The sequence below is a fragment of the Falco naumanni genome, chromosome 1, assembly GCF_017639655.2.
Source record: "Falco naumanni isolate bFalNau1 chromosome 1, bFalNau1.pat, whole genome shotgun sequence".
In the NCBI taxonomy this organism is placed as follows: domain Eukaryota; kingdom Metazoa; phylum Chordata; class Aves; order Falconiformes; family Falconidae; genus Falco; species Falco naumanni.
In genome coordinates, this window is record NC_054054.1 from 77,425,312 (window position 1) to 77,441,169 (window position 15,858).

At 41.6% G+C, this 15,858-nt stretch overlaps 1 protein-coding gene across 4 annotated transcripts in view; it reads left to right on the plus strand.

The window, feature by feature from the left end:
- Window positions 1-15,858, plus strand: part of TMEM131L (transmembrane 131 like) — an 82,945-nt gene that overhangs the window by 24,194 nt on the left and 42,893 nt on the right. For 3 of the 4 annotated variants that reach the window (XM_040600516.1, XM_040600533.1, XM_040600524.1), the window contains exons 4-6: window positions 12,272-12,343; window positions 13,257-13,380; window positions 14,369-14,485. In XM_040600516.1, the coding sequence (XP_040456450.1) occupies window positions 12,272-12,343; window positions 13,257-13,380; window positions 14,369-14,485 (313 nt within the window). Of the gene's footprint in view, window positions 1-12,271; window positions 12,344-13,256; window positions 13,381-14,368; window positions 14,486-14,543; window positions 15,194-15,858 lie in introns of those variants that run through there. The other variant, XM_040600543.1, reaches the window with a different exon arrangement.

Below are 15,858 nucleotides of genomic sequence, written 5' to 3' on the forward strand. Positions count from 1 at the left end.
TGTAAGGACCTGGTAATTCCTGCAATACGCGTTGTAACTACTAATCCTGGTAATGCCAAAATTTTTGAATTTTTGCCAATTTGAATTTTCTGGTATGTATTTTTTCATATCTTACGTTTTCCTTTGACAACGTAATCTAACATAAATGCACAGTAGTGCTTAGGAGTGGGTCACAAATACACCGTGAGCGTGCTTCCTTTTAATAGCGCTAAATCCTGGAACTGTCTTTCCATTTTGCATACCATGGCCCAGAGCGCCGAGTGACAGAAGACAGGCGGGCACAGCAAGCTGCTTTTTTCAAAAGGGGCAGCTGGGGGAATTTGGGAGGCTTGTCTGCGGGGCATCCTGCCACCGTAGGGGTTTGCTGGCTACAGGTGAGAAAGTGGAAATGATCCGATGCTGTGGAGGATTCCCCCTTTCATTTCTGCCTGCGGGAGGGGATGCGTTTGGAAATATAAGCAGAGTTCTGTGTGGGGAGCTGGAGAACAAAAGCTTTTTAGTTTAAGAGTAGATATATATGCTGTTGAAGCATATAGATGAAGATGAAAATGCACAGTGCCATCAGTTAGTAAAAAGTGAATGAACGATAAAAGTCTGCAGTTTTTTATATTGCTATTGTAATTTTAAAAGGTTTTTCCTAAAAAAAGGTTTTGTACTTCTCTGGAGAAAATACGTCCCATCTAATAAGTAACAATACAGCCACATATGTAAAATGGCATAGATCCAATATCTTGCCACACCAGAACAAAAAGCTTTGTCAAGTGACTGAAACATTTGGAAGGGGAACTGAAGAGGGTATAATACAGCCCAACTGGGAGGGTTGGAAAACAAGAGCAAGAGACCGATGCTCCTGTGAGATGGAGGCTTTGATCTGGGGCCAAGGCTGCTTTTTTGGTGTTGCTATTTGGTTAGTGACTTATCTTCAACTTTTCCTCCTTAAAATTTGGTGGTGGCCCGTGGGGTGTGGGAGAGCAGCTTCATTGCTCTGCTGGACACAGGGCGACTGTGTATACCGCAGCTTTACCCTGCTGCACCACGCTCAAAGTACCTTGGAGCAAAGTGTAGCCTTGCGCCTTCTCTTTATATTTCTTCTTTGCATCGTATTTTGCAGTCATATAATATGGCTTATGAAAATCCTATTCAAAGACAGGAAAAATTAAGTATTCTTAGAAAGCTAGTGTATGAGTTTGTACGTGCTTCAGAAGTTTCATCTCTTAGAGAAGAGACTTTTTAATAAGTCTGGCAGTCAATAGCAGTAAAATTTTTCACCTTATAAAACTCAAACAGGACTGAGAAAGCTGGTCTTGCTCAAGCAAATGTTTGGTAAAAAGATTTTGAAAGAGGTGCATGTATTTTAGGTTTTCAAGAGGGACTTCCCCAGTATTTTACCAGTTTGTGATGTAATTTACTGCCTAATGTGTCTAAGCTGTATATTGTAGTGTTTGCTTTTCCACCATAGTAGCATTTGAAGCTTTTTGGTAAAGTACTGTGTAGGTAACTTGGGTTCAATATGGAAAATCGCATATTTTTATTGTCTTCTCTTCATATGTTTGCAAGAAGGAAGATAGTGGATGTTCACAGGTAAATTACTATGCTTAAAGGTTGATGTGCAAAGATGATACTTTGTTTTTAAAGATTTGGGCCGAAATTCACAAAAGAGAAGAAATGTGGAGTCCAGGCTGATGTTTTCCACTGTTGTGTCAAACTTGGACTTGGCAGCTTTAGGAGATGTGACCTTACTGACCTTTCCATTGCTTTTTTTCAGGGCAGGGTGGGATCAGGTGCATTGTCCAAACCAAAGGGAACACGTGAAAAGCAGAAATTTAAGTTGGTGGGTTTTTTTTTAAGTCCTAAATCTGAGGTTTTTCTCTATTATCTTAGTTTCCTTTTCAGTTGCTATTCTTTTTTCTGTTTCAGGGGAAAAAGGGAAGGGGATTTTTAGTACTTAACATATTCAGTGTAAAGGTTTCCTATGGGCTTTGAGATCTACCATGCAAATCTGTCTCTTAGCTGTCCTACAGGCCTGTACTGTCATTATAAAGGCGCTTGGATTAATGCAGAAACAGCAAAAGGCAGCTCCTGTAGGAAGATTATCACTCTTAATTGCTGTAGGAAGATTATCACTCTTAATTATTAAGCAGGTCAAGCTTATCAGCAACCACAGAGCTCTTTCATGCATTTTGATGAGCTGTTCTAACTTCAAATGGTTTCTGTAAAGATGGACGTTTTTGGCTGAGGCTGTAATTAGAAAAAGGAAATGGTTGGGTGCAATGATATTTTGACAAGACTGTAACTTCCTATTGCCGTGAGCTCTGAGCCCCGCTGTGCTTCCTGCCCCCCTGCTCTCCAGGCAGGAGCCGGAGCCCCCGAGATGGAGAAATGCTGCCTTGCTCCGGCACGTCGAAGTGAAACGCTTGAAGGAGGGGTTGCTGCTGAATTGACAGAAATTGGCCCTTTGCTCTTCAGTCTAGGGAGATCTTTTGAATGGAGTTTTGTGCACTTGATGAAGTTTTATTTTAACCAGTAAAAACAGATTTACGATTGATACGTTAAAAAGGCGAGGTCTGTTTTCACTTGGATCTTTCTTCTGTGCTGCTAATTGTCCCATAGATGCTCTGCTTCTTTCTAATAATAAATAAAAATATCCTTGTTGGTAGCAACCGTTCACATTTAAAATTTCACATTCCCTTTAGAATGTAGTTTTAAAACGTGGAGCAGAGCTGACGTTTCCCCCAGTCTTACGCGGAGTATATTAGGAACAGAAAGCAAGCTCACTGTTATTTTTAAGGGAATTTAGTTGGGGCAGGTGTAATAGAATTATTTGTTTCTTCTTGAATGTCTGTTTCTTCCTTTGTTAGATTCCTAATTATGTTAGTAGAGGACTATGCTGAAAAACAGCCCTTGCCGCTAGAATCTCTTGCCATGGTTTTGCCGTTGCAAGAACAGAATTAAATACTATCTAGTAAGTAAAAATAAGCATGCTCTCCTTAGGTAGAAGGCAGGGTGGGTATGTGGTTTATCCTCTGCCTTTCTTAAAGAGTCTTTTATCCTACTTCTTTCACAGCGCCATGCTGTGAAATTTGACTGCTTTCAGTAAAATGCTTTGAAAACTGTGGGTAGTGAACAGTCATTTAAATTTCATGGTATCTCGGTGCAAGGTTTGCAGCTCTTTGCCTTTAGCGTAGAGGAGGCACCGTGCTGACAGTGGAAGCCTTTTCTCTAGGTGCTTCTCCTTGTGCCTAGGGTTCATGTTTTCAGAGGGTCTGAAAAAGGCTGTGAGCAGCACATCTCTTGAAAACGTTTCATTTTCAGTTTAGAGACTGGGTAGGAGCTTGGATAAACAGTGTGATCTTTGAGAGGCGTGGAGTCTCATAGCTGCTCTTGAAGCAATTCTGAGTTGTGAGGGTTGAGCAGCATCCTTCAAAAAGCAGCCATTTCTTTACATGTATAAAGTAGGCCAGGGTACTTGCAGGTTTGACTGCCTTTCTTAATGCTTTTTAATTAGGGTAGGCAAAAGTGACCATCTCAGAAATTATTTGTGACCTTAGTGTCAGTTTTTGAAGAACAAACCTGGATTATGCAGGCAGTTTAAAAGGTTTTGGTGTGGTTTTGGTTTTTAGTGTTTTGTTGGTTTGGGGTTTCTCTTGGAGGGTTTGGCTACTACAGGGTAAGCAAATTACTCAAAGAAAGTAGGTTCGGCTAAAAAGCTTTGAGGTTTAGAAAGGGGGGAAGAAAAAAAAAAGCAGGAGCTGCTTTGTGTGCCTTTGGGATTTGTGTTTTTATTTCGCATACTCATGGGCCAGAAGCATTCTTTATAAAGACATGAAATGCAGTATTTTCTCATAACCCCAGAAGTCCAGGACCTGGTAATTCAAGCTAAAATGTCAAGAATGCCAAGGCTCCTCATGGAGCCAAAAGTGTGTGTTTGTATTAGGCAAGTGACTCCCTTAATTTTTTTGGGGGAAGAACTAAAAAAAAGTAAACTTTATTGTTTTTGTGATTTTAATAGTTTAACAGAAAATTGCTACTACTTAAAGTTAAATTGTAAAGAAGCTTAAAAAAAAAAAGGCAAACGAGGTTTTATTTCAGAGCAGTTATCATTGTCTTAAGTACTTAGATATTGCCTTATGAAATATTGCAAAGCCAATAGGCAATCGCTAAATTACCTAAAGCAAAAAGGTAAATGAAGGTGGATGTTCTGCTTGCCAGGATATTTGGGATTTGCTGGCAGTGCTAGAGATGCTTCAGAGGAAAATGTTTGATGTGCATATTGAACTAGTGGGCCCCGTACACTCATCCAATACAAATAACTTGGATATTTCTCAGCCTGGCTGAAACAAGACTTCTTTTTTTTGTGTGTCCACAAGTAGTTGCAGGTTCAGTTTAGGCCATATGGGTGCCTGATTTGCCTGCCAAATTCACCGATAACCCACTTATTGTTCTCCCAGGTCTGTGCTTGTGGATTTCTAGGGAGTTACATACCTTTTGCTTTCTAAAATTTCTGCCTTTCCCCGCCCCCCGTACTTAAGCGGACTGTGCAACATGCCTAAAAAAGACAGGGTCCCCCTGGACAATCTCTAGAGAGCATGGGTTGTTGCTTGAAATCTGGGTGGCTAAAGGATTTTGAAAGAAGAGGTTTCAGAAAACAATTTCAAATGAACTCAAGTCATTGTGAATTAATTTCTTAATTTAGTACAGATTGCAGTTATTTCAGAAGTTGAGGACTGATTTATAGCAGGGAATAATTCCGTTCTGCTGTTAAACACACTTCATTGTGCTGCTGCTGCTAAAATTCAAACCGCAGGCCCATGTGGAAAAGAAAGCCTTTTCTTTTCACCAGGAAGCTCACTGTAGCGCTTCGTGCCTCACTGCTCATCTTCTCCACTACGTTTCTTTGTGAGTGTTATTCTGATTTTTGTCGTGGCCCACATTTAACTGCTTTGGAGGTTTTTCCAAGGAGATTGTTTGCATATTAGAGTAGGGAGAAAAGCCCACTTTTTTTTTAATCTGAGTCCTGCCATTTCCATCCCGTAAAAAATGTGACTTTTTAAGTGCGATACTGTGAGATACTGTGAGTTTGATTGTTGCAGTTTTGTTGTTTTGTAGTAAATAAAACTGAAGCACTGCTGGCTTAGGTAACTATCCTGCAAAGGTTTTGTATAAACGTTATCGCAGAATTTTATAGGAAAAGGGAGCACAGGCAGTGAGAGGAGGGTACCCAGAAAGACAAGTAAATGGCAGTGGAAACACAGGGGCTAGAGGGGATAAGCAGAGCGGGCTGCTTCAGTCGCTGAAGGAGAGTGTGCAAGGAGCCGGATGGAAGCAATGGAGAATGGTTTGTGCTTTACAGGTTGAGCTAGGCTTACCTACCTTTTTATCTCAGTACTTCTGAAAATAAACTAAGTAGCAGCCCATTGCAACTTTGGTGAGCAAGTCTTTGGCTATATGCTGCTTTGCCAATATAACAAGGTTTTCTTAAAAAAAAAAAAAAAAAAAAAAGATTGCTAGTCCTGTCTGCCTGTCTGCCTCCTTAAATCATGACTTTGGCCCTAAATCATGGGACTTGTTTTTAGTTTTTATGATTTCGCTAGCTTATTTTGGTTTAGCTTCTCTTTCCTATTTTCCTGTAGCCCAAATATGCAAAATAGCGGGCATGCAGGTATGCGTTTGTGTTATTTGATGGGTAATGCCATTTTGGCCTTTTCTGCTTTCCACGCTTTGGGATTTGGTCCCTGATGTGTGGTGTAGTTCAGAGAAAAAGACAGCCACCCTTCTTCCCGCAGCAGCATGGTTCTCTAGTAAAGCCCGTAAGTGAATTCCTCAGGATGGGTTGCCAATCCCCAAGCATTCAGAAGCAGTGAGTCAGTCCTCCCCCTCTTCCCTAAACAATGCGGTGCTAAAAATAAGGGACTTTTTCAACTTCTAGGTTTCCAGTGTTTAAATTTCACAGTTTTGTTCTTTTACCCGCTGGGTGTTTTTTCTTAAATAATAATAAAAAAAATTAAGTAAAAATAATGCATGGATTGGTTCATACGTTATCACCTGAGTCTTATGTAGTATCATGGTTTAACCCCAGCTGGCAGCCAAGCCCCACGCAGCTGTTCTCACTGCCCCATCTGGGAGGGGGAGAGAATCGAAAAAGTAAAAGTGAGAGCTCATGGGCTGAGATAAAGATGATTTAATAGGTGAAGAGAAAGCCCCACACACAAGCAAGGCAAACCAAGGAATTTGGCTGCCTGCTGATGGGCAGTGGCAAAGGTCCAGCCATCTTCAGGGATGCGGCGCTCCATCACGCATCAGCGTTACTGTGGAAGACAAAGGCCATCTCTCCCAACATCCTCCCCTTCCTGCTTCTTCCCCCAGCTTTATATGCTGGGCGTGACGCCATATGGTCTGGAATACCCCTTGGGTCAGCTGGGGCCGGCTGTCCCAGCTGTGTCCCCCCCAGCTCCTTGCGCCCCCCAGCCTGCTCACTGGTGGGTGGGTGGGAGGCAGGTGACACCCTGACTCTGTGCAGGCGCTGCTCAGCAGCAGCTAAAACATCCCTGTGTTACCAACACTTTTCAGCACAGATCCAAAACATAGCCCCATGCTAGACTCTATGAAGATGATCAACTCTGTGCCAGCCAAAACCCGCACACGTAGGTATGGTGGTCCGGGAGAAATCCTGCAAGGCTGCAGAGCCGAGGTGGTGAGCACGGCAGGGCTGAGGCCAGGGAGAGCCACCGTTCTTCAGGTGCAGTACATACAGCTCGCCCGTGAGCTGTGTTGTTCCAAGGTAAATCCTTTCTGATTTCTGATGACTCTTTCTGCTTCCAGGAAAAATAAATCAAGTTTGTTTTTTTTTTAAAAAAAGGTGTAATTTAATAATGTTCTGTTTCTTTTTGACAGGGTTGCCTTGATGGTAAACAAAAGTTGTAATTTTGCATTTCCAAACAATTTTATCTCGTCTTTTAAAGCTATTGTCTGTCTTCCAGGAGCTTCAGTTTAACCTTCATAAGTACTGCTTGGTGCTCTTACTGCCTTTAGTGAATGGGAGGTTGAGTGAAGCAAGGGACAAGGTGATATGACAAAACAGAGCTCTGTGTCAGCTCTTCAGAAGACTGGTTCAGCTGCAGCTGGGATCCATTTCTATTTCTATGTTAACTTCCTCTTAATTAACTATTTACATTTGCCAAAATAATTTCTTTCCATCAGCTGTAATCAGAACTACTAAAAGTATTAGGGTTTGGTTTGGTTGTTTCTGTAGGTGCAAATCTCACTCTTATTAGTCTGCTTTTTATTAATCTGGTGTAGTCTGGAGGAACGAATCTAAAATTAGTAAATGAGGTTTTTTAAAATTTCCTTTCTGTGTTTCAGTTTACATATAAAACTTTTGCTTTCCTATACAATACATACGTACTTCCATATCTCAAAATCTCATCCTGTGGGTTCATTAATATTACTGCACTGAACGTAAGAAGTGCCAAGATGCCAAACATAAGTCAAATTTTACTTTTAGCGATATACTGAAAAATAAAGCAGTACTGCCTAAGCAGATTCACTCAAAAAGGACCTCTTGTACGTTAAAGCCCTTTTTGCCTGCCGCTTCCAAGAAGACCCTGCAATCATAAAGAAAAAGCCCTGACAATAGAATACCTTCCTCCTGACTTGCGTTTTCTTGTGTTGCCTGTCAACAAAGGGCACAAAAAGGAAGGATGAAGAAAGGGCACCAAGCGGCAATATGTTGCTATCTGAATCATCAGATGACGTGCATCCTAAGATAACCTAAAGTAATCAAGTAAAGTAAAAAAAATAAAGATACAAGGAAGACTTGGAGAAAAAGGGACACTGGGATAAACTTTGTTCCAGGAAAATTCCCTTCCTTTCTGATCAGATGCAGCTTATTCTGCAGATTACTGAGTGTTTTATTTATATATATAGCTAGATGAATTAACTCAATTTTGAAGTTTTATTTTCAAAAAAAATCAACAAAAAAAGCACAACCAAAAAACCCCCAACACAAACCCCAGAAATTTGTTCAGAGTAGATTTGGCCTTTTGTTTGGATTTTTTCACTTTTCTTGTGATTTTGGCCAGTGAAGTATAAATAATACTGTTGCGAAGCAGGATCTCTTTCTGTTGTACTTCGGGGGAAATAAAAGGGTCTTTGCTTATTTGGAACAAATGTTTGTGTGTAATATACACTGCATATAAATTAGGTTTTGAGGCTGTAAGTAAATATATAAAAATCATACTGACCTGGTTGTTTACCTGTTTCTACTAATTACATCAAAGAGTAACAGAACTGAAAGAAGCAAGGGCAAAATAATTCCAGCAAACTCAACGCGTGTGTAGTGAGCATCCTTTGTTTAAGTCCCACATTTAATCCCTGTATTAGCATCCCCTTTTGTTAGTCCCACAACAACAGGACACCAAAATGTTCTTTCCTGGAGCAGGAAGTGTTGTAAAAGGCTGGAACTTCTCCATGTTCTCTGATGCCCTTTTCCCTACGGATGAGCACCTCAGGGGCTTCTCGTTGGAGGGAATATGATGACTTGAGATTTTACAGCTTTTAAGAAACAGCAACAAAAAACCCCAAAAACTTCTGCCCTAGAGTGACACATTTCTCCGCTTGCATAGGCGGTCAGGGGTTCTTACATTCCTCCATTCAGCTCTTCTCTGCTGGTGTCACCTCTCTTCCTCATGCCACCTGTTCCTCCAGCCCCTTTTTGGCTGCTGTATGTCCACCTTTCTCCCTGGCCAGCATCTCTGGTGCTGGGAGTTGTGTGCACACTTAGGATTTATCCCTTTCTGCTGGATGTCTTCTGGGAACTGGGGTGATGAGCTGGAGCGGCAGGTCTCGTGGGCTCACTCTCTCCTTCTCCTCCCCACCGCTGCCCCCCGCCCCAAGCCTGCCCCTCATCTCCCCCTGCCCTGGGTGACCATGTGGAGCCTTCCCCAATGGTTCAGCTGTTCTTATTTTTTCCTGGAGATGGATGGTCCAGGGTGTCAGTGTTTTAAATATATTGTGAAGATGGAGAGGAGGAAGGGCATTGAATTGTTGGGCTGGCAAGTGATAATTGGACCAATTAAACTACTTTTTTTGATACAAAGGCAATTACTACTAAGTGTTCAAAGTAGCTGCTGGGAATCTCCTTCCCCTCTTCTATTTTTTTCCTGTTTCCCTCCAGTGTGGTTCACTTGTGCTTAAAAATGTCCCCTGAAATAATGGAATTGACATGCTGTATCAGAATTTATTATTCAGAATTCTGTGTTCAACTGGGCTGCCTGAAGAAAACAGGTGCTGTGTAGTGTGGCTTTGTTAGACGGCATGCCTAATGTGATGTTAGCTGATTTTAAAAGCAATGAAAGAGTAGTTGGAAACCAGGCTTTTTCTGTCCTGGAGAGGACTGTTTCTCTACATTTGTTGTTTCAAGACTTCCATTCTTAGGTTGATATTTGTGTATTTTTCCCAGGCCTTGCAACATTCTCATGAAATGGCCCGTGTACTTTTTTGGACATGTCATCTGCAGCAAAAAGAGAAATTTTTGGCGTAATTTGAGGTGAATCTATTAGTGAGTTGAGGTTCTTAACTTTTAAAAAGATTTATTTTTTTTTTACTTGAACTTTTAAATGTCTTAACAAATTTCCTTTGATGTTTATTTCCATGTCCCCTGCAGAAAGCTCGATGTATTGATGTGTTTGGAGTACGGGGATGCATCAGGGTGTTGGGCCAGCTTCCACCTAGGTTTAAGAGGCTTGCAGCAACACATTGGAGAAGCATGTGTGTAGATGTAGAAGACATCTACACACATTGCCTGTCCCTTTCTCTCTGTAGTGGTGGGCTTTAAATGCATCCTGGTTGTTAGGTGAGATGATCGCCTGCCCATTCCCATTCCAAACTGCTGTTTCCTTGGGGATGGGGAACAGCCCCAGAGTGGTGGATTTCTCTTTCCACTAGTCCTGCTGTTCTGTAAATGCAGCTCCCAAGTTATTTTTTGGCAGTGCTTTGGGGCTGCTGATAAGCAGCGCAGAGGCGGTGGAGCTGGCCAGCGGGCAGGGTTAGGAGCACCATGCCGAAGGAATGTGGCTCTTCTGCTTTTAGGGCCAGGGTGGATCTTGGAGCAATTTGGCAGCTTTTGTGGGGTGCAGAGCAGAAACTGGATGTCTTGGAACCATGGGCCGGTTCCCGGGGCTGCTGAGGAGTGGTGTGTAGGGATGCTCTGAAATTACCTTTGTGCAGCTCAGAGCCTGCAGAATTTTATTAGCTGAGGCTTCACTTCAGCCATCCCAGTCTTCAGAAGGAATGCAGCGGCAGCCCCGGAATCCTGCTGCTGCTCTCATAGGGCTTTTCCCATTTTCTGACCAGGAGAGGCTTGGCTGTGATTATTGTCTGAACAGTAATGCAGTGTGTTTTTCAGAACCAGTGCTACAGCAAAGCCTTCTTCATCCAAACCGAATGAGATGTGGCCTCCTACATCCATGCTGCGTTTGCACCCAGTGCGTTGGTGCCTGTTGCAGAGAGGGAGGGTCAGAGGAAAAGAGCTGGTGCTGCCAGAGCTCCCCAGGGGGAGGATCAGCAGGTCTTGGAGAGCCACTGCCAATTACACCAGTGGGCACAGAGCAGCACTCAGCTTCTCATCCTCAGCAAAGGTTTTTCTGGTGGGAAAAGTATTTCAGCAGTAACTGTAAGACACTAGAAACTTACGGAGCGCATAAACCACTGGCTTAACTTCTATTTTACTATATGTGTGGGGGTGCATATACAAAAAGGATCTGAGGATCCTTCAGGAGTGTGCCTTCCCCCAGATGCCTGGGGCTTTACTGTAGTAATAGTTTTAATTTGTGTGTGTTTACAAAAACAGTACTCAGACTTCCCCCCGGGTACGTCTCCAAGGCTGACTTTTGGAAGGGGAAGAAGGTACTGGTTCCCTTCTGGATCCCTGGTGTTTCTAGGAATGGAGTGAGGTTGGCCTGGCCAGAGACAAGGCGGTTGGAAGGAGACTGTCATTCACCCAGACTTTGTAGTTCTGCATCATCGGCTCTTGTGTTATTTGCTAGCAGCTCCCCAGAAACACTACCTGGATATATTGCATGCCTCCCCCTACAACAGCGAGAGAGTTTGCTTCCTTGTATGAGAAACATTTTCATAAAGCTATGGGTTTTCATAATAGTAAATCTCAGTTTTCATGACTGGTAATAAATTATGACGTCTCTCTTGGTTTGGAATGAAACAACAGAATTATGTAGGTACTTTACTATATTAAAGGTGTAATGTTACAGAACTACATTTTTAAATTGGGGAACAATTAACTGTACTACCACACTTTATGCAAAGCAGCTGGGTAACTTACGAGCCCACGGTCCCTCCCTCCCTCCTCAGACTCATCCTTGTTAGGATGCTTATTAGTATCATGCAGTGAAGATGAAACTGGTTCTGGCTACGCAACATGCAGACTGCTTCTGGGGAAGTTTTTAACAGCATAGGACTGGCTACGTCAACATAATGAACGAGTGCTGGGCTTGTTTTTTACCACTGTGGTTGTTGGGACTTGTGGAGGACAAGTTGTAATTGAGAAAGTGGTGAAGATAGCCTGGGATTTTTATGTTATAGGGCATCGATTCATGTTGAAATAAGCTAAAAAAGTGCTAGAACTGATGGGAATTTTATTGTGAATTTTCCTAGGGCAAAGGAAAGATGATGATGTATGTGTTTCACATTATTTCTTACTCTCTTTGCATATAAGAAATTACTTGGCTTTTGCATTAAAGCCACAGCTAAGCAAGCACTTTTTTTGACGTTGGCTTTTGCCCAAGCTGCTGTTTACTCCTCTGCCTCTGTGTGTCTCAGGTGTGCTCGTGCCAGTGCTTGTGTGGATGTTGAATTGATGAGACTGAGGATCTGCTCCATGCTGACATAATTTTCATTCCTCAGGACTCGTTTTAAAGTTGTTTTCCCTCTGTAGCTCACGGCACAGCCCCATGAATGGGTATATCAGCAGCAATGAGGGGATGTGTGCAAGGAAGGGAGGTTGTCCAAGCCAGCATTGCCTCTAAAATGGGATACTTATCAAACTGCACTTTTTCTTGGCATGAACTTTCCAGCACATGCTGTTGTATGGAACTTTTTTAAAGCACAATCTATGGTAGTGAGAGGAATGCATGAAAAGATTGGGATATAGAGTATGATTAGAATATAAAGAGTAATGAGCGCCTGTAATCTTCCTTCCCTGCAATGTGTAGCATCATGCCCGCCAAATATTAACTGTGGCTTCTTTCCCTTTTTTCAGCTTCGCAGCAAAGATGCCTCCAAATGGGAGGGCCTTACATTTTCACCCATCAGTTCTGCATTTTGGAATGCAGTGAGTATTTTCCATTATTCTTATTTTATTCAGTAACAAAGTGGGGAGGGACGACTATACTGGGCTACATTTGGGTAAAGAGCATTAGCTGAGATCATGCCATCCTCTGAAAGAAAAAGAGAAATAATAAGTAATTGCCACAGAGTTGGAGCTGTGTTTCTTGCCTTGCTATACTTTGTAAATGAAAATCAACACAGTTCTAGGAAGGAGGAAAAGAGAACAGGGAACCATAACACGTTATGGGTACATTTCAGGTGATTCTACATGGATGTCAAACCAGTTCTTCGTGTTGGTGGTTTATTTCTTGAAAAATTGCCTTCCTAGTGGAGTGGGAGCTTGTTGCTTCCTTTAACTTCTGAAAAAAAATCTGGAAAGTCCCAGGCAAAACATACTGGTAGAATACTTGAGATTTTTCTTTGTAGTTCTCTACTAAGAAAACTCCAAAAATTATTATCAAATGATAATCAGCCTTTGGTTTATCAGTAACTAGAAAGAAACACAGGCCCCTTGTGAGTTAAAGGGATGTTTCAGAGGATGCACAGAAGGAATGTATAAGATGCTGGGGTTTAGGATGCATTAGCTAAAGCAGAAGCCTTAAGAGAATTGTTGCTTTAGTTGACAAAACAAGACTTTGGATATTTAAACTTTTTGATTCAAAACTTTGTGCCTTGTATGGGTGGTTTATTTCTTAGACTCCTGGTGACTCAGATGAAGTGTACCTCTCACATGCCAATGTTACTTGCCTTTGTATACTAAAGGACAAAATATGTTTGGCATATTGCCAGAGAAATTACAAATAGGAAATTGTTGCATATCAACATGTTTTAGAACAATTTGTGTTTGTTGCCTTTTTTGTGTATTTGCCTGTGCTTATAAATTGAGTAACTTCTTTCTCTTTCCCCCCTGCCTTTAGATTACTGGGGTTACCCCGAGCTAAAATGCTGCAGGCCTACAACCCTAGTAGAGATAGAGAAGTTGTAGTGAATTCAGTGTTTACAGCTACTAGACAGTTTCATGTGTCTCCTGCTCATAGCCGGGTGAGTGTTGATGTACTTTTGGAAACTATGTAATGGCCAGGTGCCAAGCCTTTGTGCTTCTTTTGGCCTAAGCTTTTCATTCTGCGTTTTCTCTTCGTGCTTTTTTGTAGGACCTCCAACTTCTTTTCTGTTTTGCTAGCACTTTTTTTCCCTCACTTCTGCTTAGACTGGTAAGGGAGAAGACATCCAAAACCTACAGTAGGAAATGTGTTTTACAATAACAGAGAAAGAGGAGAATTTTTCAGTGTTAAAGAGGCTGTTTGAATCGCATTCTGCTCTGTGCAGCATTATACAGTAATCCACAGGCATGTGGGTGTTTTACAGCCTTGAATTTCACTCTTTTGAATGGTCTTGCATATTTCTCAAAAAACTGCAGTGAAACGTTTTATGTATTTTGTATTGCAATTATGAGCAGAATTGCGTTATGATCTAAGACCATTATTTTAACTCTGATTTTTTTTAACAATGTATAACAATATAAGGCATATTAAGAGTGAATCACTATGATCTCAGTTTGGTGAAGCCCAGATTTTATCCTCTGCTCATGTGCAAAGGGTTTTTATTGTGCTTTCATCTGATTTGTGTTTTTACTGTGGCTGCATGGACCTACTGTGCAGACACAAACATCATTGACTCAGCTGACTATATATCACAGGGGGCATTGATTCACTTTTTAATAGGTATCTATATGCAGGGAAGCATTTTTGTTTATGCAGAGGCTGTTGGTGCTGTTCTTGTGCAAAAAGGAGCCTTGACTGACAAGGCCCAAGCTAGCCACGAAACTCCAGCAAGTTGCTGTGTGGTCTCAGTTTTTCTCCGTGGTAAGAGTCGAGAGTTGTGGACAGATGAACCTTCTCGGGGCTGAGGTTCTGCTTAGTGGGATCTAGATAGGTGTGTGCATGTGGGAATGTCTCTTGGGCTGCGCGACTGAACGGAGGGTGTCGTGATCACTGGCTCGAGCAAGCAAGTTTCTTTGTGGTCTCTGCAGGTGATTCCAGTGATGGGAAAAATCTCTTTCAGAGTACTCTTCCTGCCAACAGAAGAAGGCAGTATTGAAAGCTCATTATTTATAAATACCTCATCTCATGGACTACTTTCATATCAGGTAATTGCTCTTATTTTTAGCTTGAGTTTTGGATTTACTTGGGTGTTAAGTAATTTTGATAGATCTTGAACTTACAGACTTTCAGAGTTCATTGAATTCCTGGTACAAATCAGATGGGGTAGTGTTTGCAATTCATCCCTTTTACCTGGTCTTGCTAGTCTCATGATCCCTCATACATGTGTATGGTTAAAATTACTACGGTTAGTGGGGCTACTTGGGGTAGTAACACTAAGTGTATTGGTATATGTGTACTTATAAGAGCATGGTTCTGTCACTGCTAGTTGGTTTCATATAATACTGCAGTCTAGACTGCACTGTGCTGGAATGTGTTTGTCATGAAAAACCTATTTAGGAAATACTTGAGGTGGTTTTCAGCTATTGTGCAGGATTTTATGTAAACACATTGGGGGTGACACACAGGGTGAGAGGTTTAGGCCCTTAAACGTGAAAGTTGAAGTAATGGTTGTGCATTTAAGCCACTTATTGCCTGATGAAGTAGTGAATTGAAGCAAGTCTTAAGCTTTTCTAATTTTCATAAGGGACATTATATACTCCAAATTCTTTGCTTTTATTAATTTGTTAAAGAAAAGTCTAACTCTGAATTCAGTGATTTTAAAAACAATGCCAGCTTTAATCAACCATCCAGCTATTCCATTCCCACACTTTGATACTGTGCTGGAAAACAAAGCTCCTTGAGTTGAAGCATAGGTAAGTTCATTTGAAATACATGATTTTTAATAAAAATGTTGCATTTATCTAGTACTTATTAGAACAGGAACATTTGGCAGGAACTTTTCATCAAGGATGAGTGAAGAGTGCATTGTAGAGTGATTGACCTTTTCTTTTTGACACCTGTCATCTCCCTGCACTCCCTTCTGACCCTGTGATTTATTGCCAGGCTCAGCCAGGGCCTTATATCAACAAGTTGCAGGGAAGCAGTTGTCAGTGCCGCCAAAAAATCAGTTTGTCTCCTGTTGGACTGCTGCTGAAATCAGTAATGGACTGGTTTTCATGGACAGTTTTGCCAGCCACCTGAAACAGAGGCAGTAGCTGCCCATGATTTCAGCTTGCCTTAGGTTTATAAGAATTTCAAAATTGGGCATAACTTGAGAAGTTGATGCACCGTTACAGTGCTTTTGTGAGCCCAGAAGTCTTGAAACATGTTGATGTTTCTCTAATGCATTTATGCAAGAGTATGTACAGAAAATTTATCCAAATGGAGAAGAGGTACCATTATAGTAAAATGCACTTTGTAAATGCCTCCATAAAAAAAAAAAGTATATTCCCTTTGATACTTTCTATCTGTAGTCGGAGATCTTCAGTGAACATGGAATGCATTGGATTATCCTCTTAATTAAAACACGGGGGTTTTT